Below are 26309 nucleotides of genomic sequence, written 5' to 3'. Positions count from 1 at the left end.
TGCGTGCGTGCGTGCGTGCGTGCGTGCGTGCGTGCGTGCGTGCGTGCGTGCGTGCGTGCGTGCGTGCGTGCGTGCGTGCGTGCGTGCGTGCGTGCGTGCGTGCGTGCGTGCGTGCGTGCGTGCGTGCGTGCGTGCGTGCGTGCGTGCGTGCGTGCGTGCGTGCGTGCGTGCGTGCGTGCGTGCGTGCGTGCGTGCGTGCGTGCGTGCGTGCGTGCGTGCGTGTGTGATGCAGAGGAAGAAGTGTTGCAAGTGTTTGGCTCCTGGGGGGAAAGGCTGATGATTTGATTGAGAGATCAAAGGTGCAGCAGCCTTTGGTGCTCAGGAAGCAGCAGACCCTGTTTGGTGTTGTTTGGAGTCTGTTGGAGCTCAAAACAGCACCGCAGGGAACAGAGGGAGCAGATTTATGTCATCTGTCTGTTGCTCTGCGTGCGTCATTTGTGTTCTTTCTATAAAAACTAATTGTGTTCTTGTGGTGGAGTTTTTGTTTGTTTGTTACATCTGTGATGTGGCAGTGTAATCAAACTGGGATGATAGTCATAACCAGTTATGCTGGTTTTTGTCAGTCCTGGGCATTAGTTGATACAATAATCATCCGAATAATTCAGGGAAGTAATGGACATTAAGCTATTCAACATTTACGATGGCCTGTACCTCAGTTTGTACAGGTCAGTACTCAAAGATGAATAGCTGAAATACTTTTACCTATAATATTTTTACCTTTTTATGGCAACATCTGGTCAAGATAAATTAAAGCTGCCAGCAGTGATGAACTGGCCCGAGCAGAGTGACCTGAAAATTATTTGTTTCTTACCAAGATAAAAACAAACTTTAGATTTAGACGTGTTAGATAATTTATCTTGTTTTAAGAGTTAATTTCTTATTTTAAGCGTACAACATGCTTATTTCTAGATTTAATAATCTTAATTTAAGAAATCTTGTCAAGTGAAATTATCTGTCCATGCAGCAAGATCATTTCCCTCAGATATAGTGTTTTTATCTTGTTTTTAGACACACCTTTTTTGCAGTGCAGAGGATTGTGGGTCAGAATAACAAGAAAAACATTCTGCAAAATGCGAATAAATTCAGTAGGACCTACAGGTATCTTTTTAGCATCCTGCATATATCAAATATAAAACATATTCTGTTTTGTTTAAAACTTTTTACTACATAATTCCATATGTGCTCTTTCATAATTTTGATGTTTTCAGTATTAATCTACAATGTTGAAAATATATTAAAAAAAAGAAAAAACATTGATCTAAAAAAAACTTTAGATAATTTCTCTTGTTTTAAGAGTTAATTTCTTATTTTAAGTGTTCAACATGCTTATTTCTAGATTTAATAATCCTAATTTAAGAAATCTTGTCAAGTGAAATTATCTGTCCAGGCAGCAAGATCATTTCCCTCAGATTTAGTGTTTTTATCTCGTTTATAGACACACCTTTTTTACGGTCTCTCTAACCATCTCCTGCTGTTTTTACGGACTGCAGAGCAGCTGAAAGGACCTCTGGAGGAGTACGTCAACAAGCGCTACCCCGGCCTGGTGAAGATCGTCAGGAACCAGAAGAGAGAGGGGCTGATCCGAGCCCGGATCGAAGGCTGGAAGGTGGCCACGGCCGAGGTGACGGGATTTTTTGACGCCCACGTGGAGTTCACCCCATCCTGGTGAGAAAGTCTGGCATTTTAGGATCCCCTTTCTGGAAATTTTTGGACATCCCATAAGCTGGTGTTTTTCTGTCATTTTTTGAAAGATCATACTATAACATGTATCAACAGAGTATAATTGGTCAATTTTTTAGCATTTATTAGTCATTTTTGACAAAAATTGACATCCTATAGTATGACATTTTTTGAAGGCGGTCGTTTTTGGACATCCCATAATATGGTGTTCTCCCGTCATATCTGGCCGTCATTTATTTATATATATATATATATATATATATATATATATATATATATATATATATATACAGACTATAATTGGTCCATACACAGACTATAATTGGTCCATTTTAAGCATTTTAGTAATTTTAATATTTGACCATTTTGACAAAAAATGGACATGGTATAGTATGACTTTTATTTTTTCTTCCATTTTTTTGACATATCAAAATCTGGTGTGTTTTTTTGTCATTTTTTGACTGAGTGAGTAGTTACCTTGGTACTTAGTTACTTTGGTAAGAAATCTTGTCTTTTATTTCGCTGCCTCCTCTTGCCCCTGTGTATAACCGGCCCCACCCTTCTCTATTTTTTTCAGCTAGGGTGAATTTACTTTGCCACAATTATAAATACTGGAAGCAGCATTCCAAGCCAAGTAGTGTACAAGCCATTGAATTACAAATCATGATAACAGTAATAACAATAACACACTTAAGTCCTAAAAGAAAGTGCTTTGCAGAATCATTAAAGAAGAGGACGAAGGATCGCAGAAGCAGCATAAAGTGAACGCACAAGACGTAATTTCACACCTGAGAAGTTTAAAGATCAAGAGGAGGAGGGTAGAGCCTGTAGAATTGGGTTTAAAAAATAGCGTAGGACATGCAACTCATCCAAATAACAAACAAAACATAAAGCAGCAATAAAATAGGACATTTGCTCAGAAGCCTGTTCATGAAAGTACATTTTAAGCAATCATTTAAAAGATTAAACTGATTCGGCCCAGAGGTAATCACTTACAACATTTTTGCCACATCCCACTGACACCTTTTTTGTAGATCTCTGACTCATTTTCCAGCTCAGTGTGTACTTCAGAGTATGTACACAACCCAGTTCACTCAGCATAAATAGACACATGCCCTCCAGAGCTGCACTGAGCCGAATCAAATGGAATTAGTAATAAAGTTGGTACAACTTGAGGGACCTTCTAACTGACTGAAGTGGGTGAGAGAGTGGAGATCTGAAGAGAAGCTCTGTCTTTCAGTTTGTGTCTATAAAGTGTGTACATGTGTATGCAGTGGCGGACTCAGGGTGGTGCCTCCATGGTTGAAAAATCGTGCTAAACTGCCTCTAGAGTGGTGAAAACGAGAGGAAGTGCCTTATTGGCTGCCCTTTACACGTGCAAAAAATGATTTGGTGCCCCTTCATACAATAAATTATGATGATGTGCCCTCTAGTGCAAGAAAATTCGATAACGTGCCTTAATGAGTGCCCTTCTAGTGCCCTTTTTCCTGTTTGGTGCCTCCGTGGTTGAAAAAGCATGCGAAAGTGCCCTCTAGAGTGGTGAAAATGAGAGTGGATGCCTTATTGGCTGCCCTTTACACGTGAAAAAACTTATTGATTGCCCTCTAGGGCAGGAGTTCTCAACCTTTTTGAGTCGCGACCCCCAATTTAACATGCATGCTGTCAGCGACCCCCGCTCACTGAATAGAACCTCATGCGCACAATTCAGATCATACAAACTCACAAATAATGAAGCAGACAGCAACTAAAACATCTGTCTTTGCATTTATATATATTTTTTTTATATTTTATTGTTACTTTTACCACGGCTACACGGTGGTGTAGTAGTTAGCGCTCTCGCCTCACAGCTAGAGGGGCGCTGGTTTGCCTCCCGCCTGCGGCTCTTCTGTGTGGAGTTTGCATGTTCTCCCCGTGTCAGCGTGGGTTCTCACCGGGTACTCCGGCTTCCTCCCACAGTCCAAAAACATGCACTTAGGTTTAATTGGTGACTCTAAATTGCCCGTAGGTGTGAATTAGAGTGTGATTGTCTGTCTCTATGTGTCTATGTGTCAGTCTGGCGACCTGTCCAGGGTGTACCCCGCCTCTCGCCCAATGACAGCTGGGATAGGCTCCAGCCCCCCGCAATCCGATTGCGGATAAGCGGTTAATGGTAATGAATGAATGTTACTTTTAATCTAAGTCCTTTGCTATAAGTTTAAAGGTCCATTCTGACCTCCTGAGCTACTTTGGGATTTGTCAGAAAAGACAAAAAATTACCCAAAAAAGAATCAATTGACCACAAAATGACACAAAATTATCAAAAAATGACCAAAAAAGACACAAAATGACAAAGAAGGAAACAAAATGACCAAAAAAGACACAAAATCACCAAAAAAGACACAAAATGACCCCAAAAAATACACAAAATGAGCTGACTTCCAAAATGATTTGGCGACCCCCAGAAATCATCTCGCGACCCCAATTGGGGTCTGGACCCCAAGGTTGAAAATAGCTGCTCTAGGGTGCCCCTTTATACAATAAATTATGATGATGTGCCCTCTAGAGATTCTATAATACAGTATCACCAAACTGTGAATAATGTTATGTGAGATGTTTGCTCTCATTTAGCTCTCAAAGTGCACAAAATAGATGCATTTTACTGAAAAATGTACAAATTTTCTTGCATGCCCCCGGACCCCACTAGATGGTTTGGTTCGATACTTTTAATTGTCAGTACCGTATATTTAATTACTTTGATCTGGATCTCCTTTTAACTTAATGCTAATATTTCATCAAACATGATGCATCATAACTTTTTGCTGCTGGTGAGCTCCGTGTTGTGCAGAATGTGTCTTTTTATTTTTTGGCCCTTCTAACAGTCTGAGTTCACCACTGTGTGTCTGTGTTTACTGTCTCGTCAGGGCCGAGCCCGTTCTGGCCAGAATAAAAGAGGACCACAAGAGGATTATCCTGCCGTCCATTGACAACATCAAGCACGACACGTTTGAGGTGGAGCGCTACGAGAACTCGGGCCACGGCTACAACTGGGAGCTGTGGTGCATGTACATCAACCCGCCCAAACAGTGGTGGGACGAGGGCGACATCTCTGCTCCCATCAGGTAGAACAACTTCATTTATATGATCATACACCTGGATAAAACAATTCACAAACAGCAGCAGAATGCCACCATGGACATAGCCTTTTTATTAGTTTGATAAAGAGGACAGAAGAGGATCTGACAAAAATACTGTTTTGGCTGATATATACATTGTATACAATGTACTATATACAATGTATATATGGTGTTTCATTGTTACTGAAACCGAAGTAACCCATTTATTATTGTATGGTCTTTTATTATCATGGTTTAGTAGTTTTTCACCGTAAAATATACAGACATTTTTTTACAGTGTCTGCATTAGCACATAAAACACACTGGCTTCTCTTTAGCAGTTCTTTTATGATTCTCTTTAAAAATACCTGTGTTTTTTGAAGAATGAGATTGTATCACGCAGTTTTTGTGTCCTCACATTATCAAAAGTTCATCATCTTGGGATGATTGAGGAAAAAAACAAGGGGTTCTACTACCACAATCCCTTAAAGTAATAATATAATAAAGCTTAAAGTATGGGGTGTTAGTTCTGTTTTAAAGCAGATTTTCACCAGGATATTTATGGTAATTCTGATTCCCATCCATTTAATTAAATCCAAAATAAACATTGAAAAATCACCACATTTTTTGGAAATGGACACATTTACACAAAAATGTCCACTGAGCCTACAGATTCAGATAGTGATAGATTGAAGTGTCACCTATTTCCATGTTGTGTTTTCCTCGTCGTAGGACTCCCGCCATGATCGGCTGCTCCTTCGTGGCCAACCGAGACTACTTTGGTGAGCTCGGCCTGCTCGACTCCGGCATGGACGTCTACGGAGGGGAGAACATCGAGCTGGGCATCAGGGTTTGTGTGTCACCCAGTTTCCTCTTGTTCCTGCTCCCTCTTTACCCCTGTAGGTTTAAGTGGAGCAGTGGCCACCGTATCGTGGCACGGCTGATAAATGAGGTCCCATTAAGAGTCCTGGAGGAGCTCACAGCAGGCCAATGGAGATAAATAGGTCACATAGAGCGGGAAGGTTGGGGAGTTTGTTGCTGTACATTTTCAGGAAAAGGATATTCTTTTCACTGCAAAAAAGGTGTTTAGTCTAAAAACAAGATAAAAACAGTAAATCTGAGGGAAATGATCTTGCAGATAATTTCACTTGACAAGATTTCTTAAATTAAGATTATTAAATCTAGAAATAAGCATGTTGAACACTTAAAATAAGAATTAACTTGTTTTAAGAGTTAATTTCATAACACTTCTAAATCTAGGGTTATTTTATCTTGGTAAGAACCAAATATTTTGCTGTGCAACTGTAGTAACATTAAAATAAGCCAACAATACTTGAAACAAGCACGTTTTGGTGGATAGAAAATGTTTTTGAAATAACATTCAAACTACATGCAACTAAAACTCTCAATTGGAGCCAATATTTTAGGTAAAAACTCACCATATTCAACAGTTGAATAGCTTGAAAAGCATGAAAAAGCTCACAATGTCAATCCTAAAAACAAGTCTTTAAACAATAAGATAATTAAATGAGCACATAAAGCTGGTCAGTAGGTAAATTATACTCAAAACAATTTAATTAAGATACTATAGCTAGATATAAGAAGAAAATATTTGTTAAGCTTTGTGTTTTTTGCAGTGTGGAGACCAAACCAGAGCTAAAAGATTAAACTTCCACTAACCAGGTGATCAGAAGCTCCAAACTGCTAATGTTGTTAGCCGTTATCAACCTTATAAGGTGGGAGTTATTGTAGTTGTTGTGCATCTGTTGGCTTGTTTTGATATTTTCTGCCCTCCAGTGGACAAACACATTCCATTGCTAGTTTAAAGTGAATGTCCTTGTTCTTTGTGACCGTCTCCCTGCAGGTGTGGCTGTGTGGAGGCAGTATGGAGGTGCTGCCTTGTTCTCGGGTGGCTCACATCGCTCGGATGAAGAAACCTTATCACAGTAACATCGCTTTCCACACACGGCGTAACGCTCTCCGAGTAGCTGAGGTCTGGATGGACGAGTACAAGTCCAACGTCTACCTGGCCTGGAACATCCCCATGGAGGTGAGAGTCCTCAAGTTCACTTTACCACGAGGCCTGGTTCTACTAATTACTGTGCTCTTTTTCTGTTTATCCCTTTATCGGGCGAAGAACCATATTTGGTAACTTCAGTTGATATCAAAATGAGGTCCCCATGTCTCTCTGTTTGGACGTAGAACCACATGGATTTCTTCCAGCTAATCAGCAAAGATCAGACTACGTCACAGACAGTGACACCGTGACATTTGACCAATCAGTATGATAATAATATAATAATATTAACTTTATTGACCTGGACCTCCAATGTAAAAATGAAAAATGTAGAAAACAGATCTGCAAAAAAACAGTCATGTTATTCTTCAATGACTTAGGGGAGGTATATTTCGAGAAAAATGTTGCAAATTTACTAGAATAAAGTGCCAAATCTACAAGAAAAAAAGTTGCAGATTCAAGAGATTTAAAGTTTTATATATATATATATATATATATATATATATATATATATATATATATATATAAATGCTGCCCTTACAAGGGTTTGTCATATTTAGTTCTTTTGTAGTTCGTTATTCTTTTCTCATATAAATAAATGTATCTCAGAAAAATATTTTTATTTCATGGGATATTTTTATTTAAGTTGCTTTTTATTTAAATGTGCACTTAATGGTACTCCTTTTTGTTATACAGTTTTTATGTTCACTTAAATGAACGGGTTCAATAAAACTACTTGTGACATTTGGCTTTGACTGAACATTTGCTCTCACTTTGCAATAAAAGTACCAGGATATATATCGTATATTGATATTCAGCCTAAATATATCGATATGACTTTCGGTAACTGTGTGTCCATCGATGTTGGAGGCGGGATTTAGGGCCAATGATGATGATTTCTGATTTGTTGCGGTTGAGTTTGAGGAAGTTGCTGTTCATCCAGGTTTTTATCTTTTATTGCACATAAGCTATTTGTGCTGTTTTGAATGACAAATGTACAACATTTTCTAAACTGTGCATTAGCTGAATCATTATTGTTCTAGTAATCAGTAGTTAAAATGTTCTGGGTTATTATTTTAAATATTCATGTGGAGAAAATGCGTCTGTAAATGACTGTGATAATGACTCCTGGTGCTCTTGCAGAACCACGGTATTGATTACGGAGACGTCTCTCAGAGGGTTTCTCTAAGGAAGAGTCTGCAGTGTAAGAGCTTTGAGTGGTACCTGGACAATGTTTACCCCGAGATGAGGAGGTACAACAACACGCTGTTCTACGGCGAGGTGAGTCAGCAGTTAGACACACAGACACAGAGGTGGAACAAATAAATCCTCAAGGGTTTATGAAGAAAATATCTCAACCCAAAATAAAAATAAACCTTAGGAAACAGTATCAATCTTATCCCTGCACACTATGTGTGAGATTAAAAGATAATTAATAACACAGCTCAGACAGTTATACTTGCATACTAATGCTGCACTGCAAAAAAGGTTTGTTAAAAACAAGATAAAAACACTAAATCTGAGGGAAATGATCTTGCTGCATGGACAGATAATTTCACTTGACAAGATTTCTTAAATTAGGATTATTAAATCTAGAAATAAGCATGTTGAACACTTAAAATAAGAAATTAACTCTTAAAACAAGAGAAATTATCTAAAGTTTTTTTTAGATCAATGTTTTTTCTTTTTTTTAATATATTTTCAACATTGTAAGCATGTTGAATGCTTAAAATAAGAAATTAACTCTGAAGACAAGATAAATTATCTAACACTTCTAAATCTATTTTTATCTTGGTAAGAAACAAATAATTTGCACAAAAAAGACACAAAATGACTAAAAAAGACACAAAATGACTACAAAAAGACACAAAAAGACACAATGACTTAAAAAAAGGACACAAATTACCAAAAAAGACACAAAATGACCAAAAAAAGACCAAAAAAGATACAAAATGACAAAAAAAAGACACAATGACTTAAAAAAAAGGACACAAATTACTAAAAAAAGACACAAAATGACTAAAAAAAGGACACAAATTACCAAAAAAAGACACAAAATGACCAACAAAGACACAGAATGACTAAAAAAAGACACAAAATGAAAAAAAAAAAACCCAAGATAAATTATCTAACACTTCTAAATCTAAAGGTTTTTTTTATCTTGGTGAGAAACAAATAATTGTCAGGTCACTCTGCTCGGGCCAGTTTATCGCTGCTAGCAGCTTTAATTTATCTTGTTTTAAAAGTTAATTTCTTATTTTAAGCGTTCAACATGCTTATTTCTAGATTTAATAATCTTAATTTAATAAATCTTAGAGGCAGCAGTAGGAGTTCAGTGTCACACGGCTGCTACAGAATTGAATCCATAACTTTCCTTTTATAGGACAGTCTCTTTAATGTCGGGACACCTGGCTGCCTCACATGATGTTGTGGAATATTTTGGTGAGCTACTTTTATAAAGGATATGTAATTAAACTATTCATAAGCCAAGTTGGGTGTTCACAGTTACCATGCTGTTGGTAGCGGAGGGTAAAATCTGTTTTGAAGTCGTCTATTTTTGGAGATGACTTAAAGGGCAAATCTCACAGCATGAAAGAAACATTTTGACCAAAATCATGCAAATGGATGGAGCACTTAAAAAGAAAGTGGCCCAGCATGGAAGCTCTTACTTTGTCGTCTGAGAAAAAAAAGATATACTTTAACATTTGTGAATTTATCATCAGGGAATATGAATACACTGAAAAAAAGGTGTGTCTAAAAACAAGATAAAAACACTAAATCTGAGGGAAATGATCTTGCTGCATGGACAGATACTTTACCTTCACAAGATTTATTTAATTAAGGTTATTAAATATAGAAATAAGCATGTTCAACGCTTAAAATAAGAAATTTCGAGAATTAGATTTAGAAGTGTTAGATAATTTATCTTATTTTAAGTTAATTTCTTATTTTAAGCGTTCAACTTGCTTATTTCTAGATTTAACAATCTTAATTTAAAAAATCTTGTCATGTGAAACTATCTGTCCATGCAGCAAGATCATTTTTTGTGTCTTTTTTTTTTAGTCATTTTGTGTCTTTGTTGGTCATTCTGTGTCTTTGTTGGGAATTTGTGTCCTCTATTTAGTCATTTTGTGTCCATTTTTTTTTTTGTTCATATTGTGTCAAGATAATTTCCCTCAGGTTTAGTGTTTTTATCTTGCTTTTAGACACACCTTTTTTTGCAGTGTACATATGAAGTTGATCACATATGGTAGTGATATATACCAAAGTTTTGCACAATTTAGATCTACAGGTTGAGTGCAACAGTAAAAAGCCATTTCATTCTCAGAAACAGTCACCATGCAAAAACCAGGAAACCAGTTGTTTATTGGAAGACAATCTCAACAATCAATACCATTTGGGAATTCATAAGACTTTGTACAAAGGATTGTGTGGAATGAATTTGAGTGTGATTTTTAAAGACACTTTTTTTAATTTTAGATTCGTAACTCTAAAGCGAGCCACCTGTGTATGGATCAGGGCATGAAGGAGAACCACACGGCGACTCTGCACCCCTGCCATGGATGGGGTCCTCAGGTACACCAGGACTTAGAGTTCATCTCTCTTTGCTTCTCTGTAGAAAAACACACAGCACTCATTAGTGTCTCTCACCAGTGACATGATTTACAGCTGTGTTTCTCACACAGGCTCAGCTGAAATCCTCTTAGGAGAGACTTCTGCTGTCAGGATAAAAATGTTTCTGTGTTGCACTTTTTGTGCTGAAGTCGTGAGTCAGCCAGTGTCAGTTCCTCAGCCCTTTGGCCCGCGGGGCGTCTCTTTTTAGCTGGCAGTGGTAAACAGGTGCTTCAGGGAATACAAGTCTTGGTAGAATGCTAAAAGCTAGCTACAGTTCAAATCTGTTGGGTGCAGCACAATATCATCCTTTTTTATTATTATTTTACAAAAGAAACTAAAGTTGCATTTCTAAGTCATCCACAAGTGGTCCCTTGAGTAATTGCATTTATAAAAATGTGGATATGTTTTCATTTAGTTTTCATTTTCATTTATTAATGCTTCTTTTCAAACCAAAAAATAAACAACAACATAAACAACAACAACGTAGGCTTGATGCATATACGTATACATACACATACTCACATTCAGTTTCTACATGTCGTTTCAGCCACGTCATTTCACATTCATGTATGACGTGCAATAGGCTTTTTTTCTGTGTGACATGTGCAATAAGCTATTCCTTTTCTCTTTTTTTTTCCTGAACAGAAGTGCAATGTTTTGTGTGCAATGCATGTGTGCAGTGTTCGCAATCATCTACTTTAAATCACACATGTGGTGGGAAACAACATTGATTAGTACAGATTGTTGTATGATTATTGTCTGTTTTTTCCCCTCAGTTAGGACGTTACACCAAAGAGGGCCAGCTGTTCCTGGGCCCTCTGGGCAGCACCGGGGAGGACACTCGCTGCGTGGTGGACGACCAGATCAGCAGCTTCCCTCAGCTCCTCAACTGTGACAAGGTGACCAACGTCAAGCAGAAGACGTGGCACTTCTCTCAGGTGAGCAACACTAGAAAATTCCTTTTTTACGTCAAATATTGCATTATTATTTGTTCATAAGGAGAGCATGATTTCATTGTTTTGTGCAAAACAATGTTAAATTGATGTGAATGTCCAAGAAAACCCAAAACATATTGTTGTTTGTCTGAAAACTGAAAAAAAAACACTATACTATATGTCTGAAAATTTAAAAAAAAAGGTCATACTTCAGTATGCCTAAAAATGCTAAAAAGGGCCATATTATAGTATGTTATAGTAGTACAGTATGTTGAAAAATTACAAAATAAACGCATGGCAATAAATTACAAGAAAGATGTGATAAATGTTTAAAATGCCCCAAATTCCTAAAGTTGCCTTATTAGAGTCTGATGATGCAAGTTATAATCGTTCCAAAAAGTGACAGAAAACACCATAATATAGTATGTCCAAAAATTAAAAAGAACCCAACATACTATTTATATATGATTTTTTTCCAGAAAAAATAAACCCATAAACGGCATACTATATAGTATGACAAACATTTTAGAAAAAGGTCATAAAAAGAGATCTTTTAAAACACCCCAAATTCCTAAAGTTGCCTTATTAGTCTGTTGATGTATATTAAAGTATAATCGTTCCAAAAAGTGACAGAAAACACCATACTATCGGATGTATAAAAATTAAAAAAACAACGGCATACTATAGTATGTCAATAAATTTCAAAGAAAAGGTCAAACTTTGGTGCTAAAATTAGCCATATTATAGTAATTTGATGCAAAAAAGTAAAAATCCTGTCATAGTGTCGTAGGATGTCCCAAAATGCCCAAACATGCCATAGAATAGTACATTGAAAATGTAATGGTAAATGTATGTCCAAAAATGGCATATAATAGTCAGTTGATAATTATAATAATATTAGATAATTACTATAGCATGTCCAAAATGAAAAAAAAATGAAAAGAAAATATAGTTGTTTTTTTTTTTTTTTTTTTTTCATTTTTGGGCATTTTGGGACATCCTACTACACTGACTGATTTTTACTTTTATTTTGTATTTTTTTGTTTATTGACATACTATAGTATGGTGTTGTTTTTTTTACATTTTTGTACAAATTTTGTACATCCTATAGTAGGTGTTTTCTGTCACTTTTTGCAACGATTATACTTTAATATGCATCAACAGACTCTAATAAGGCAACTTTAGGAATTTGAGGCATTTTAAAATACCTCTTTTTAAGACATTTTTCAAATTTTTTTGTCATACTATAGTATGCCATTTATGGGTTTATTTTTTCAGAAAAAAAAAGTCATATATATATATATAGTATGTCAGGTATTTTCAGTTTTTGGATGTACTATAATATGGCGTTTTCTGTCTTTTTTTTTTCAACGATTGTACTTTAATATGCATCAACAGACTCTAATAAGGCAACTTTAGGAATTTGAGGCATTTTAAAATACCTCTTTTTAAGACATTTTTCAAATTTTTTTGTCATACTATAGTATGCCATTTATGGGTTTATTTTTTCAGAAAAAAAAGTCATATATATATATATAGTATGTCAGGTATTTTCAGTTTTTGGATGTACTATAATATGGCGTTTTCTGTCTTTTTTTTTTCAACGATTGTACTTTAATATGCATCAACAGACTCTAATAAGGCAACTTTAGGAATTTGGGGCATTTTAAAAGACCTCTTTTTAAGACCTTTATCTAAAAAAATTGTCATGCTATAGTATGGCGTTTATGGGTTTATTTTTTCAGAAAAAAAAAGTCATGTATAGTATGTCAGGGTTTGGTGGAAGAAAAAAATATATATGTTTGTTTGTTTTTTCATTTTGGACATGCTATACTAATTATCTAATATTATAATTATCAATTGACTATTATATGCCATTTTTGGACATACATTAACTATTACCATTTTCAATGTATTATTCTATGGCATTTTTTTTATAGTATGATGTGCCATAAAAATGTCATCAAGAAGTAAAGTATCTCAGCACGTTGTATAAATGTTGTACTATGTGCCAGCTGTCCAACCTGCTAAAACCAGCCCCCTGCGTCTCCTTTTGTCTGCAGAATGAGTCGATAATAAATCGAGCCACAGGACGCTGTGTGGAGGTGGTGCCGGCTAACGTTTACTTCGGCCACCTGCTGGTTCTGCAGCCCTGCTCCGGCCAGAGGTGGAGCATCAAGAACACCATGAAGCAGTAGTGGACTGGGACCAACCACACCAGAGGCCGTCTCCAAGAGCTGCCACATGACCTGGACTGGCCGAGGGACGCTGGATGAGTCGAGGCTCCTCATCCACTGCTACAGTGAACATCTCAGTGATACAAGTTTTGTGAAAAATGGTTGTTTTTTTACAAAGCAAAGACATTCAAAATGATGCAAGTTTAGCATGAGGACTGTTTCTATCTCCATCTAAGTTTGACAAAGTTTTGATGTAACGTTGCCATAACTCCTGTGCCACTTCTCTACCATGTTTTTAGGTCTAAGGACGGAGATTGGCTCAGCCAAAACTGTGTTCTGTCTTAAGTGGGGGAAAAAAAACAAGGTTTCTATCTTCATCCTCCAAACGTTCCTCCATTATTTTGTTCCGTATCAGGTCGTCTTTTAAGATGTGTAAAAGAATAAAACTCCTGGAATTCAATTTTCAGTAATATGCACTGACCAGAATTCATTGGTAGTTTGTAAAAGGCTTCATTTGTGGTTCTAGGCTTTTTTTTAAGTTACCTGATGGAGTTCCCTATTTATGACTGGCATTAAACATTAATGCCAAAAAAGTTATTTTTGTTTTCTTCTTACAGAAGCCTGGACCCTGTAAATATCTAAGTTTAAGAAAAAGGCATTAACAATAAATATTACTTAGTGTATCAGAGCCTATTTTTTTTTTTTTTTTTTTTGCATTTATTGTAAATCATCTCAAAAACCACATTGTCGAGGGCTACTGGGCTAAATCATGGTTTTATATGTTTTGTCTTTTTTATTGTCATTTATACTCAAAGCATTCGATAGCACCAAATGCAGTACATATTGTAGCATGATTGTAAGTACTGTATGCACACGGGGACAAAGTTTAGTTGAGCTGAGCCGTTTTATTGTGTTTCCTGCTGTGAGTGCCATAACTACTGCAGACGGCCAAAACTATCAGGCTGCAGCCTGAAGCACCTTTGTGGACACAGAGATGGAGAACTGCAAACCTGAGAGGAGGATTGAATCAGGAATGGAAAAGTGCACAAGTGTATCGATTGTGGAAATGCTGGAGGCCTCTGAGGCCGGTATTATTGTATTGAGATGTATATGATGTCATATATTCAAATAATTCAATGTTATCAGTTGGATTTTTGCTCCCAAGATTGTCTTCCAATAAACAACTGGTTTCCTGGTTTTTGCATGGTGACTGTTTCTGAGGATGAAATGGCTTTTTACTGTTGCACTCAACCTGTAGATCTAATTGTGCAAAACTACGCTGCAAAAAAAAGTGTCTAAAAACACTAAATCTGAGGGAAATGATCTTGCTGCATGGACAGATAATTTCACTTGACAAGATTTCTTAAATTAAGATTATTAAATCTAGAAATAAGCATGTTGAACACTTAAAATAAGAAATTAACTCTTAAATTAACACTTTTAAATCTAAAGGTTTTTTTTATCTTGGTAAGAAACAAATAATTGTCAGGTCACTTTGCTCGGGCCAGTTCATCACTGCTGGCAGCTTTAATTTATCTTGTTTTAAGAGTTAATTTCTTATTTTAAGTGTTCAACATGATTATTTCTAGATTTGATAATCTTAATTTAAAAGAATCTTGTCAAGGTAAATTATCTGTCCATGCAGCAAGATCATTTTCCTCAGATTTAGTGTTTTTATCTTGTTTTAAGACACAAATTTTTTGCAGTGTAATTGTGCAAAACGTTGGTATATATCACTACCATATGTGGTCAACTTCCTGTGTATTCATATTCCCTGGTGATAAATTCACAAATGTTAAAGTATATCTTTTTTTTCTCAGACTACAAAGTAAGAGCTTCCATGCTGGGCCACTTTCTTTTTAAGTGCTCCATCCATTTGCATGATTTTGGTCAAAATGTTTCTTTCATGCTGTGAGATTTGCCCTTTAAGTCATCTCCAAAAATAGACGACTTCAAAACAGATTTTACCCTCCGCTACCAACAGCATGGTAACTGTGAACACCCAACTTGGCTTATGAATAGTTTAATTACATATCCTTTATAAAAGTAGCTCACCAAAATATTCCACAACATCATGTGAGGCAGCCAGGTGTCCCGACATTAAAGAGACTGTCCTATAAAAGGAAAGTTATGGATTCAATTCTGTAGCAGGTGTGTGTTAGTCATTTTGTGTTTCTTTTTGTAGTCATTCTGTGTCTTTGTTGGTCATTTTGTGTCTTTTTTTGCTAATTTGTGTGCTTTTTTTAGTCATTTTTTGCCTTTTTTTGTCATTTTGTATCTTTATAAAAGTAGTTCACCAAAGATATTCGACGACACCATGTGAGGCAGCCAGGTGTCCCGACATTAAAGAGACTGTCCTATAAAAGGAAAGTTATGGATTCAATTCTGTAGCAGCCGTGTGTCCTAGGAAAAGTGTCCTTGAACCAGACGCTCATCTCCTACTGCTTCCTCCCACTAAGCTGCTCTGGATGAAGTATCAGCTAAAAGCTTAAGATGTAAATGAAACAGGAGGAGGCTGCTGGGAGCACAAGGGCCTGTTTCTAGCAGGAGGCGTAGAGGAGGCGCGGCTCTGCAGGACAGAGCCTGCATGCTAACACCACACTGAGTGCTGATCAGACTGTTTAACGACAGGCCTGCTCCTCTCATCCTGCCATGAAATAGGATTACTACATGTTGGTTAAAATCCTGCTTAAAGTCAGCCAACTGTTACTGTAAATAACACCAAGGACGCTCTGATCAAATGAACAGACTCTTATGTTTCAGGATTCAGGTAAAAAAAGAAAAAAGAAGCATCATTTTAAATAATGACATAGTTAGTCAATCAAAATGATTGAAATCAGTTTTTAATCTTAATTTGAAGTTTATACCTGTGTAACAAACACCTTAAATCTTCTAGAATCTTTGGCTTTATGCTTCATATTAACTCATTCAATCCCTAAATGACGTATACTCAACACCCTGGTGTGGTGGTCAAGAAGTGACTTCTCCAAAATGTAGCTGTGACTGGAAACAGAAATGTAAAAAATTTCAAAAAGCTTATTTTTTGTTACGAGGCTAAGTTTAAACCCATTTAACAACTCTAAACCGTTAATAGGGTGTGCTTTGTTGCATTTAACTTGTTCTGACCATATTTCCTGAACAAATTAAAGTCATAATTTTGATATATGTTGTGGAGATGCAAAAGAAAAAGTCAAATTTTTGTCTCTGTAAGCAGAAAATGTGTCTAGTTTTTCTCAATTTTAAAATAAGAAATATCATAAACATAAATACCATAAACGCCCAATGTAACGTATATGTCACATTACAGATCTTTGACATTTAGGGGTAGTATTTTTTTTTAAAAAACATCAGAAATGTGTTCTATGTGGTCCACTTATAGAACACATCCTTTAAATCATCCTTTAAATCATCACATCCATTAACTCTAGAAATAAGCACATGAAATGAACTCTTAAAACAAGATAAATTAAAGCTGCAAGCAGCGATGAACTGACCCGAGCAGAGTGACCTGATGATTATTTGTTTCTTACCAAGATAAACTTGACTTTAAGTTAATTATTAAAACATCATTTGTATAGGACTAATTCTGATCAAAATTATGATAAAATACAGTAGTCTACTTTACTTTTCATAGTACTACACTGTCTACTGTGTTTTTTCTACAGTAATGCTTTGACTACTGTGATTTTGTCACAAGGACTGTTTTTTATTGTAAATAATACAGCACTATACTGTAAAAATTAAACACAGTGATGAACTGTGAATAATGCAGTAAATAACTGTATATTTGTGTCAGTACAGCTCTCAGCTTCACACCATGTCAGTGCATAATGCTACCCTCTTGTGGTTTTAGTGTGGTCACAAATGGATAATAAACAAAGTGGACAAATGGCCACTTATATGTCGTGGCAAGGCTGTTGTATTGGATTACATTAGACCAGGGGTCTCAAACTCAAATTACCTGGGGGCCGCTGGAGGCAGTATCAAAAAGACACAAAATTACCAAAAAAAAAGACACAAAATGACAGAAAACAACCTAAATTACTTAAATAAGACACAAAATGACGAAAAAAAGACAAAAAATTACTAAAAAAAGACACAAAATTACCAAAAAAAAGACACAAAATTACCAAAAAAAGACACAAAATTATTTTAAAAAGACACAAAATTACCAAAAAAAAGTAATTAAAGGGACCTTCCACACACAACACGGTAAAGTGCCATTCATATAAAACTCACATTAAACTTTCATATCAAGGTTGGATTGTCAGATATTAGAGGCGTTTGGGAGCAAAATATAAACAGCATGAGTTGTATCCTTTAAGGTTAAAAGTAGAGCTAGCAGAAATAAGCATGTTGAACACTTAAAATAAGAAATTAACTCTTAAAAAAAGATAAATTAAAGCGATGAACTGGCCCGAACAGAGTGACCTGACAATTATTTGTGTCTTATCAAGATAAAAAAAACTTTAGATTTATAAGTGTTTGATACTTTATCGTGTTTTAAGAGCTAATTTCTTATTTTAAGTGTTCAACATGCTTATTTCTAGATTTAATAATCTTTATTTAAGAAATCTTCTGTAATGAAGCCCTCGACGTACTAAAACTGAGCACCTAATGTGACATTTTGGTGAAGATGATTATAATTTCAGATATGCGAGTAACCAGGTGGGTTGATGAATCTATTTCCTTTCCCCTGCATCATGTTGGATTTTGTTTTAAAAGAAAGGGGGAAAATCCAAGACCTTCTCTGTACATCTCTTTACTCAAGTGCACTGCAAAAGGTGTGTCTAAAAACAAGATAAAAGCACTAAATCTGAGGGAAATGATCTTGCTGCATGGACAGATAATTTCACTTGACAAGATTTCTCAAATTAAGATTATTAAATCTAGAAATAAGCATGTTGAACGCTTAAAATAAGAAATTAACTCTTAAAAAAAGATAAATTAAAGCGATGAACTGGCCCGAGCAGAGTGACCTGACAATTATTTGTGTCTTATCAAGATAAAACAAACTTTAGATTTATAAGTGTTTGATACTTTATCGTGTTTTAAGAGCTAATTTCTTATTTTAAGTGTTCAACATGCTTATTTCTAGATTTAATAATCTTAATTTAAGAAATCTTGTGAAGTGAAATTATCTGTCCATGCAGCAAGATCATTTCCCTCAGATTTAGTGTTTTTTTCTTCTTCAACTTTATGGGTTTTTTTTCCTTTCGTTCATATACAAAAATAAAGAAGATACATGTTAATTTATGCTTCAAATCAACACGAAAGAACAGAATAATAGTAGAAAAATAAAAGCAATAAAAAACAACAACAACAAACAAACAAAAACCCAGGTGGAGTCAAATCAAACACCAAAACAATAATAATAAGCTTTACAAATAAAAGAAAGATATTTAAATAGTAATATTACACATATTTAATGTTTTTATCTTGTTTTTAGAAACCTCTTTTTTGCAGTGAACATATTAAATACAAGCAACAAAATATAATACATTGAAAATTAGTGATGAAGACTTTTGATTCCCTTTTAATTTGATTAATCAACTTTAAATACATTTAAGACCCTGGAAGTGATAATAAACTGATAACTGCCTCGTAAGTGTAAGTGTAAAATAAAACATAAAGCACCATTAAAAAAAACACTTTTATTGCATCAATTCTTAATCCTTTGACTTTTGTACAGATTTCCGTATTTACAATTTCATAATTATTATGCCACTAATAAATAGTACAACTAAAAGTCTTTTTCTAGTCTACATTTTTTAAATATTGCACATGCAAAGTATGTATAGTGTGTGCTTGTCTAATACATATGCTATGTTATTAGCTATGTACATTGTCACGTAACAAAAACATGTGGGATCCAATCACCATGCTACTGAAGGGACACTTGGTTTTTCCCTTTCAAAATAAAACTCTCCTTCAGCTATCCAGACATGCAACCACTCTGCAGGGGCAGGGACAGTTTGATTACAGCAAAACTGTAACCACAGTAAACAAAACTCAACTCAAAAATCCCCCCAAAACACACACTAATGAAAAAAAAATCAAAAAGACAAAGTTCTTCTCAAAGAAAAAAATTTTTTTAACCACTACAGCAGTGACTAGTTGTGAATTTGGTGGAAACATTTCCACCACTACTGAAAGATTGACAGATTTAAAAAATAATAAAAGTACATTTTAATAAGTGTGACGTTTCAGAATAAAAAAAAAAAACCAAAACCAGTGTGACCTACAAGGTTTTGTTGAACGTTTTTGCACAAAGTGCTCTTTCTTCACTGAAACCTTTTACAGATTCAAAAAGAGTTTTTTTCTGCCATATAGGCAAGAAATCTATTCCTATAAATACACTGTGTTCCAATACAAGTGCTGCTCTACCAGTAGTGTCGGTAGAGCAAAGTCAACCTATACATACATCCATAAAAATCCTCATATTTTAATATTTAAGATCAACAATTGCAAGACATTGTGAATATAATATTGTGAGCCTGACATCACATTCCCATAGAGATTGAGAAACACACAAACACTGTAGTGTAGTGGGACGACAGCATGGAAAACGTGATCTCCTTTAACCTCTAGATGGCACTCTTGCACAAACCTACAACCTTTTTGTCATTTCACTGGAATGGATGACAGGTACAGTGCAAAAACAATAACAGGAACAGATCAAATCCTACATGGCGGACATATTTCTGCCAAAAAACGTCAGATTGACTTTGTGTTTCCATGTAGGAACAGGGAAAAACGCTTACATTGTGTTGTCTGGTTCACCTCTGCGGAGTTCTATGGCTTTGGCAAGAGGGTGGAGAGGGAGCAGAAAGGGCCTTCACTGCCTGCATCCGGAGGGTTTTTTGTAATGAAGCAGCAGTCTCTCGATCTGGTTATCTTGCTCCCTCCCTGCACCTCTGAACCCGAGTGAGCAGAGAGCACCGACAGTCATGCATATACAGAGACACTGTACACCTTCAGCAGACACATGAGACACATCAGACGTGGGTTACAGTATTTACAAAAGACACTGACTTGATCGCATGCACTTGATAACATTGGTGTTTCTGAACCCTGGCTGGGTTTTACATGTGGAGATGAGAGTCAGAGTGCAGGAGGTCAGAGCCGAAAGTAGCAGGAAACAACATTTCAAGACTCGTCTTGGAATCATTCAGTGCCGTGAGAAAGTTTGCAACCCTGCAAAATCTGTTTTCTCACTGCAAAAAAGGGGTGTCTAAAAGCAATTAAAAACACTAAATCTGAGGGAAGTGATCTTGCTGCATGGACAGATAATTTCACTTGACAAGATTTCTTAAATTAAGATTGTTAAATACAGAAATAAGCATGTTGTACGCTTAAAATAAGAAATTAACTCTTAAAACAAGATAAATGAAAGCTGCCAGCAGCGATGAACTGGCCCGAGCAGAGTGACCTGACAATTATTTGTTTCTTACAAAGATAAACTTTACTTTAAGTTAATTATTTAAACAGCATTTGTATAGGACTAATTATGATCAAAATTATGATAAAAATGGAAAAATACACGCTTAAAATATGCTTTAAATATGCTTAAAAGGCGCTTAAAATAAGCTTAAAATAAGCTTAAAATAAGCTTAAAATAAGCTTAAAATAAGAAATTAACTCTTAAAACAAGATAAATTAAAGCTGCAAGCAGCGATTAACTGGCCCGAGCAGAGTGACCTCACAATTATTTGTTTCTTACCAGAATAAAAAAAGTGAGATAATTTATCTTGTTTTAACCCTCTGAAATCTTCGGCTATTATGTCTGTTAAAAAATCTTTACCATACCATGTTGGTATCAGTTTCTTCAGCGTTTCCTCACCTATATGTCCTGATAATTCATTTTTAACTTTGACTTACTTGAACAAAATTTTGAACCCAAAAGAAACAAAGGAAAACATAAAATCTGATCTTGAAAATTATGTTTCAAAGCACAGAATTTTAAATGTTGCACATACGAATAAAAGTTACATATATAACATATTAAAGGTAAAATAAGGATAATATCAAGTTCAATATTTTATATTAGTAAGAAGTAATGTGCCAGTGGTTTCATGGGCTCCAGAGGGTTAAGAGTTAATTTCTTATTTTAAGCGTACAACATGCTTATTTCTAGATTTAACAATCTTAATTTAAGAAATCTTGTCAAACAAAATTTTCTGTCCATGCAGAGAGATCATTTCCCTCAGATTTAGTGTTTTTATCTTGTTTTTAGACACACCTTTTTTGCAGTGCTCCACAGTGAAATGGTGCTCACAACAGCAACAGTTTCAAAATGAAAATAAAAATATGGTGAACACGAAAGTAAGTAAGTAAGTAAGTGACACTGATTGATTTGGCATTGCATTAAAAATCTTTGCAAACTTTAGTTTGCAGGATGGATTCAAATCAGAAAATGTACTGAACAGGGAGAGTCACACATCCATGGATTAAGATTCAGTATTGCAATTAAAAAACGAAAGAAATTAAATGATAATTAAAAAAATAGAGAATAAATTAAATGGTGCCTTTTGTGCACACATTTTTATTTCAATACTTAAAGGGGATTTAATTTTTCACAGCACAAAGTTATAATCTCTTACCTTGATTCGTTATGATTTGAAGGAATAAAAATCCACCCTAAAGCACTTTAACACTGTAAAAAAAACTCTGGTGTTGTTGTACACTGCAAATTATTTGTTTCTTATCAAGATAAAAACCTAAGATTTAGAAGTGTTAGTAATTTATCTTGTTTTAAGAGTTAATTTCTTATTTTAAGCGTTCAACATGCTTATTTCTAGATTTAATAATCTTAATTCAAGAAATTATCTGTCCATGCAAGATCATTTCCCTCAGATTTAGTGTTTTTATCTCTTTTTTAGACACACCTTTTTTGCAGTGTACCTTCTATTCCTAAATCTGTTTCTTTTATTTTCAGGGTTGACTAGCCAACCCAGTAATGTGACATCACATACATTTTCCAACTAATAAGAAAAATGCTTAAGTATCAGCGATTTGTCCCTTGAGTTTTAAAAAGACTAAAAGCTTCATTTAACAATGATCCCAACAGACATGCAGGTAGAAATCTGTCAGGAAGCCAGAAGAAATATGCACTAGGAGTAAAAGGTTCATTTCAGGTGTTGCCAAGTGGAAAAAAACTTTTTTATCTTGTCTTTGAATGTGTCGATTCACACCCTGGGGGCTGTCCAAAGTCATTTTGGGAAATGTAGGAAATCACCAACTGAGGCAGAAGTAGACAAGGCAGACTGAGACATAGTTGAATTAAATAACTCCTGGTGTGCACTGAACACCACAGATAGATGATATATAACAGTGTGAACTTGGAAAGGGTGGATTTTTTTCCTTTAATAGGACACAGAAACACTGAACAGTGTTCACTCAACAGAAAGAGAAGATCTAAAACCAAACTTTCACGTTTCTTTGTTCATTTATCAAACTACATTCGCTATAAAACCAACTATAATATGTTGGTGTGGTGATTAGGGCTGGGCAATAACGCTTAAAAATAATATCTGAATATTTTTATCTTATCTTGTGATATACAGTATATAACCGGTTCCTCAGCCCAACCTCTCCTGCACTGGAAAAAAAAGGTGTCTAAAAACAGGATAAAAACACTAAATCTGAGAGAAATGATCTTGCTGCATGGACAGATAATTTCACTTGACAAGATTTCTTGAATTAAGATTGTTAAATCTAGAAATAAGCATGTTGAACGCTTAAAATAAAAAATTAACTCTTAAAACCAAATAAAACCAGTTCAAACCAGAATAAAACCAGTTCAAACCAGAATAAAACCAGTTCAAACCAGAATAAAACCAGTTCAAACCAGAATAAAACCAAAAGATTTCTCAAATTAAGATTATTAAATCTAGAAATAAGCATGTTGAACGTTTAAAATTAACTCTTAAAACCACATAAAACCAGAATAAAACCAGTTAAAACCAAAATAAAACCAGTTCAAACCAAAATAAAACCTGTTCAAACCACTTAAAACCAGAATAAAACCAAGAGATTTCTCAAATTAAGATTGTTAAATCTAGGAATAAGCATGTTGAATGCTTAAAATAAGAAATTAACTCTTAAAACAAGATAAATTATCAAACACTTTTAAATCTAAAGTTTTTTTTATCTTGGTAAGAAACAAATAATTGTCAGGTCACTCTGCTCGGGCCAGTTCATCGCTGCTTGCAGCTTTAATTTATCTTGTTTTAAGAGTTAATTTCTTATTTTAAGCGTTCAACATGCTTATTTCTAGATTTAATAATCTTAATTTAAGAAATCTTGTCAAGTAAAATTATCTGTCCATGCAGCAAGATCATTTCCTTCAGATTTAGTGTTTTTATCTTGTTTTTAGACACACCTTTTATACAGTGTGTTGTGCACAGAACACCACAGATAGATGATATATAACAGTGTGAACTTATAAAGGGTGGATTTTTTTCATTTAATAGGACACAGAAACCCTGAACAGTGTTCACTCAACAGAAAGAGAAGATCTAAAACCAAACTTTCAGAGCTTCTGTGTTCATTTATCAATATCACAAGGCCGTAACACAGGCCTGGAATTGCTAGTTAACATTTTGCTCGCTTGACTGCTCGGCGTATCGGGCTGATGAACTGATGCCAGCACCTCATATACCAGCCCACAGACACACACAGTAGCTGAGAATAGAAAGCTGAAGAGCTGAAGTATCGTAGCACCATGGGAGCTGCAGGAGCGCTCAGATCCTCCTGCTGGAGTGGCAGTGGGGTCCTGCCATCACGCTTCCAGGAACTATAATAAGAGGGCGATTGTTCCCTTTTCTCAAATTCCCTTTCCGAGGCCCAGACTGCAGTCCTGGTAGCTCATCAGACTCCTGGTGGGTGACACATTCACAGTCACATCTCGCCTTCTGGAAAAGCAAGCAGCTCTGAACTCCTGCACTCAAGGTTTTTTTTTTTTGTCTTTTTTTTTTTTTATTGCATCAGGGAAACAGACACGACAGAGTATTATTATGTGTAATGTCAGCCCTTGAGTGTCCCTGTCAGAGTAAAGGGGGAGGAGTCCCGTGTGACTCCTCATGCTGGCTTCACGGTTTCATTGGACGTCGGGTGAAGAGGTGCCACTTGTTCGAAAAAAGGAAAAAAAAATTATAATAATTTTAAAAATGGGATTTTTTTTTCTTCTCCTTGTAGTTCTTTTCCTATCAACAGGGATATGACCTCACCCACTGGCATGCACATGCAGGCTGGCTTGTTCCCCGATCACAGTGGGCGCAGCTACTCCATGCCGTTCCTCAGCATCTGATTGGCTGCGATGAGCATCACGCTGATGATGAACGCCATGGCGAAGGCGCAGATGAGGCTTTTCCTCACGCACGTCTGACGGTTCTTCTTTGAAGGGTGAACTGAAAGAGAAAGGAGACAAAGAGAATGTAACAGTGTTTAAAAAGATGATTACACTGCAAAAAAAGGTGTGTCTAAAAACAAGATAAAAACACTAAATCTGAGGGAAATGATCTAGCTGCATGGACAGATAATTTCACTTGACAAGATTTCTTAAATTAAGATTATTAAATCTAGAAATAAGCATGTTGAACGCTTAAAGTAAGAAATTAACTCTTAAAACCACATACAACCAGAATAAAACCAGTTCAAACCAGAATAAAAATCTGAGGGAAATGATCTTGCTGCATGGACAGATAATTTCACTTTAACTTAACTTATTTGTTTCTTACCAAGATAAAAAAAAAAAACTTTAGATTTAGAAGTGTCAGATAATTGATCTTGCTTTAAGAGTTATTTTTTTTTATTTTAAGCATTCAACAAGCTTATTTCAAGATTTAACAATCTTAATTTAAGAAATCTCTTGGTTTTATGTGGTTTTATTCTGGTTTTAACTGGTTTTATTCTGGTTTTAACTGGTTTCAACATGCTTATTTTTAGATTAAATAATCTTAATTTAAGAAATCTTGTCAAGTGAAATTATCTGTCCATGCAGCAAGATCATTTCCCTCAGATTTTTATTCTGGTTTGAACTGTGTTTTTATCTGGTTTTTAGACACACCTTTCCTTTTTGCAGTGTGCACTTCTGTTACTGACACGTCTTTGAATTTATCTTGTGCACCCAGAGAAAGAACGAAGACAAGCAGCGAGTGCACTGACACCGAGCACATTTGAAGTGGTTTATTTGTACTGTGTTTACTCATTTTCAGTTCATTGCTGCCCGTCCGAGAGGGAATTTACTTGGCTGACACTGGTGTCAGTGAGGACAGACACAGATTGCACCAGCACTTTATCACTTAAATAACAGAAGGAAAACCTGAACTCACCAAGAAACCTAAAAATGGAAGTCTCACTTCTCTCTTGTTTAAAATATAGGGTCCAGGTTGAAAAATAGCTAACACTTTATATTAGGGAACACATATTCAACATTAATTAGTTACTTATTAGCATGCAAATAAGTAACATATTGGCTCTTAATTAGTCATTATTAAGTAGTTATTAATGCCTTATTCTGCATGGCCTTATTATACAACCAGTAAGACATTAACTAAGAGTTTTCCCTCAATAACCTCAGAATTATTGCTTATTAGTAGTAAGTAAGGAAGTTGTTGTATATGACTTATGATCTTAATATGCTTTACATCGGGAGTCGAGATGCATGTAGAGACTTATAAAGTCTATGACTCATATAAAACAACTTCCTTACTTACTACTAATAAGCAATAATTCTGAGGTTATTGAGGGAAAACTCTTAGTTAATGTCTTACTGGTTGTATAATAAGGC

The 26309-nt window shown here is 35.5% G+C and overlaps 2 protein-coding genes across 3 annotated transcripts in view; one reads left to right on the top strand and one right to left on the bottom strand.

Moving 5' to 3' along the window:
• galnt17 (polypeptide N-acetylgalactosaminyltransferase 17) overlaps positions 1-14714 on the top strand; it is a 29599-nt gene extending 14885 nt beyond the window's left edge. Inside the window, exons 5-12 of the mRNA XM_059331892.1 lie at positions 1491-1665; positions 4581-4778; positions 5505-5622; positions 6637-6822; positions 7933-8070; positions 10270-10365; positions 11181-11342; positions 13403-14714. Coding sequence (XP_059187875.1) covers positions 1491-1665; positions 4581-4778; positions 5505-5622; positions 6637-6822; positions 7933-8070; positions 10270-10365; positions 11181-11342; positions 13403-13537 — 1208 coding nt within the window. The 3' untranslated portion in view covers positions 13538-14714. The remainder of the gene's footprint in view (positions 1-1490; positions 1666-4580; positions 4779-5504; positions 5623-6636; positions 6823-7932; positions 8071-10269; positions 10366-11180; positions 11343-13402) is intronic.
• A 4713-nt stretch (positions 14715-19427) lies between these two features.
• caln1 (calneuron 1) overlaps positions 19428-26309 on the bottom strand; it is a 114014-nt gene continuing 107132 nt past the window's right edge. For both annotated transcript variants that reach the window (XM_059331854.1, XM_059331853.1), the window contains exon 6: positions 19428-24927. In XM_059331854.1, coding sequence (XP_059187837.1) covers positions 24800-24927 — 128 coding nt within the window. In that variant the 3' untranslated portion in view covers positions 19428-24799. The remainder of the gene's footprint in view (positions 24928-26309) is intronic.

The sequence above is a fragment of the Centropristis striata genome, chromosome 4 (genome assembly GCF_030273125.1).
Source record: "Centropristis striata isolate RG_2023a ecotype Rhode Island chromosome 4, C.striata_1.0, whole genome shotgun sequence".
Lineage (NCBI taxonomy): Eukaryota > Metazoa > Chordata > Actinopteri > Perciformes > Serranidae > Centropristis > Centropristis striata.
The sequence above is the reverse complement of the archived record's forward strand: the minus strand, read 5'-3'. Positions and strand labels throughout refer to the sequence as shown.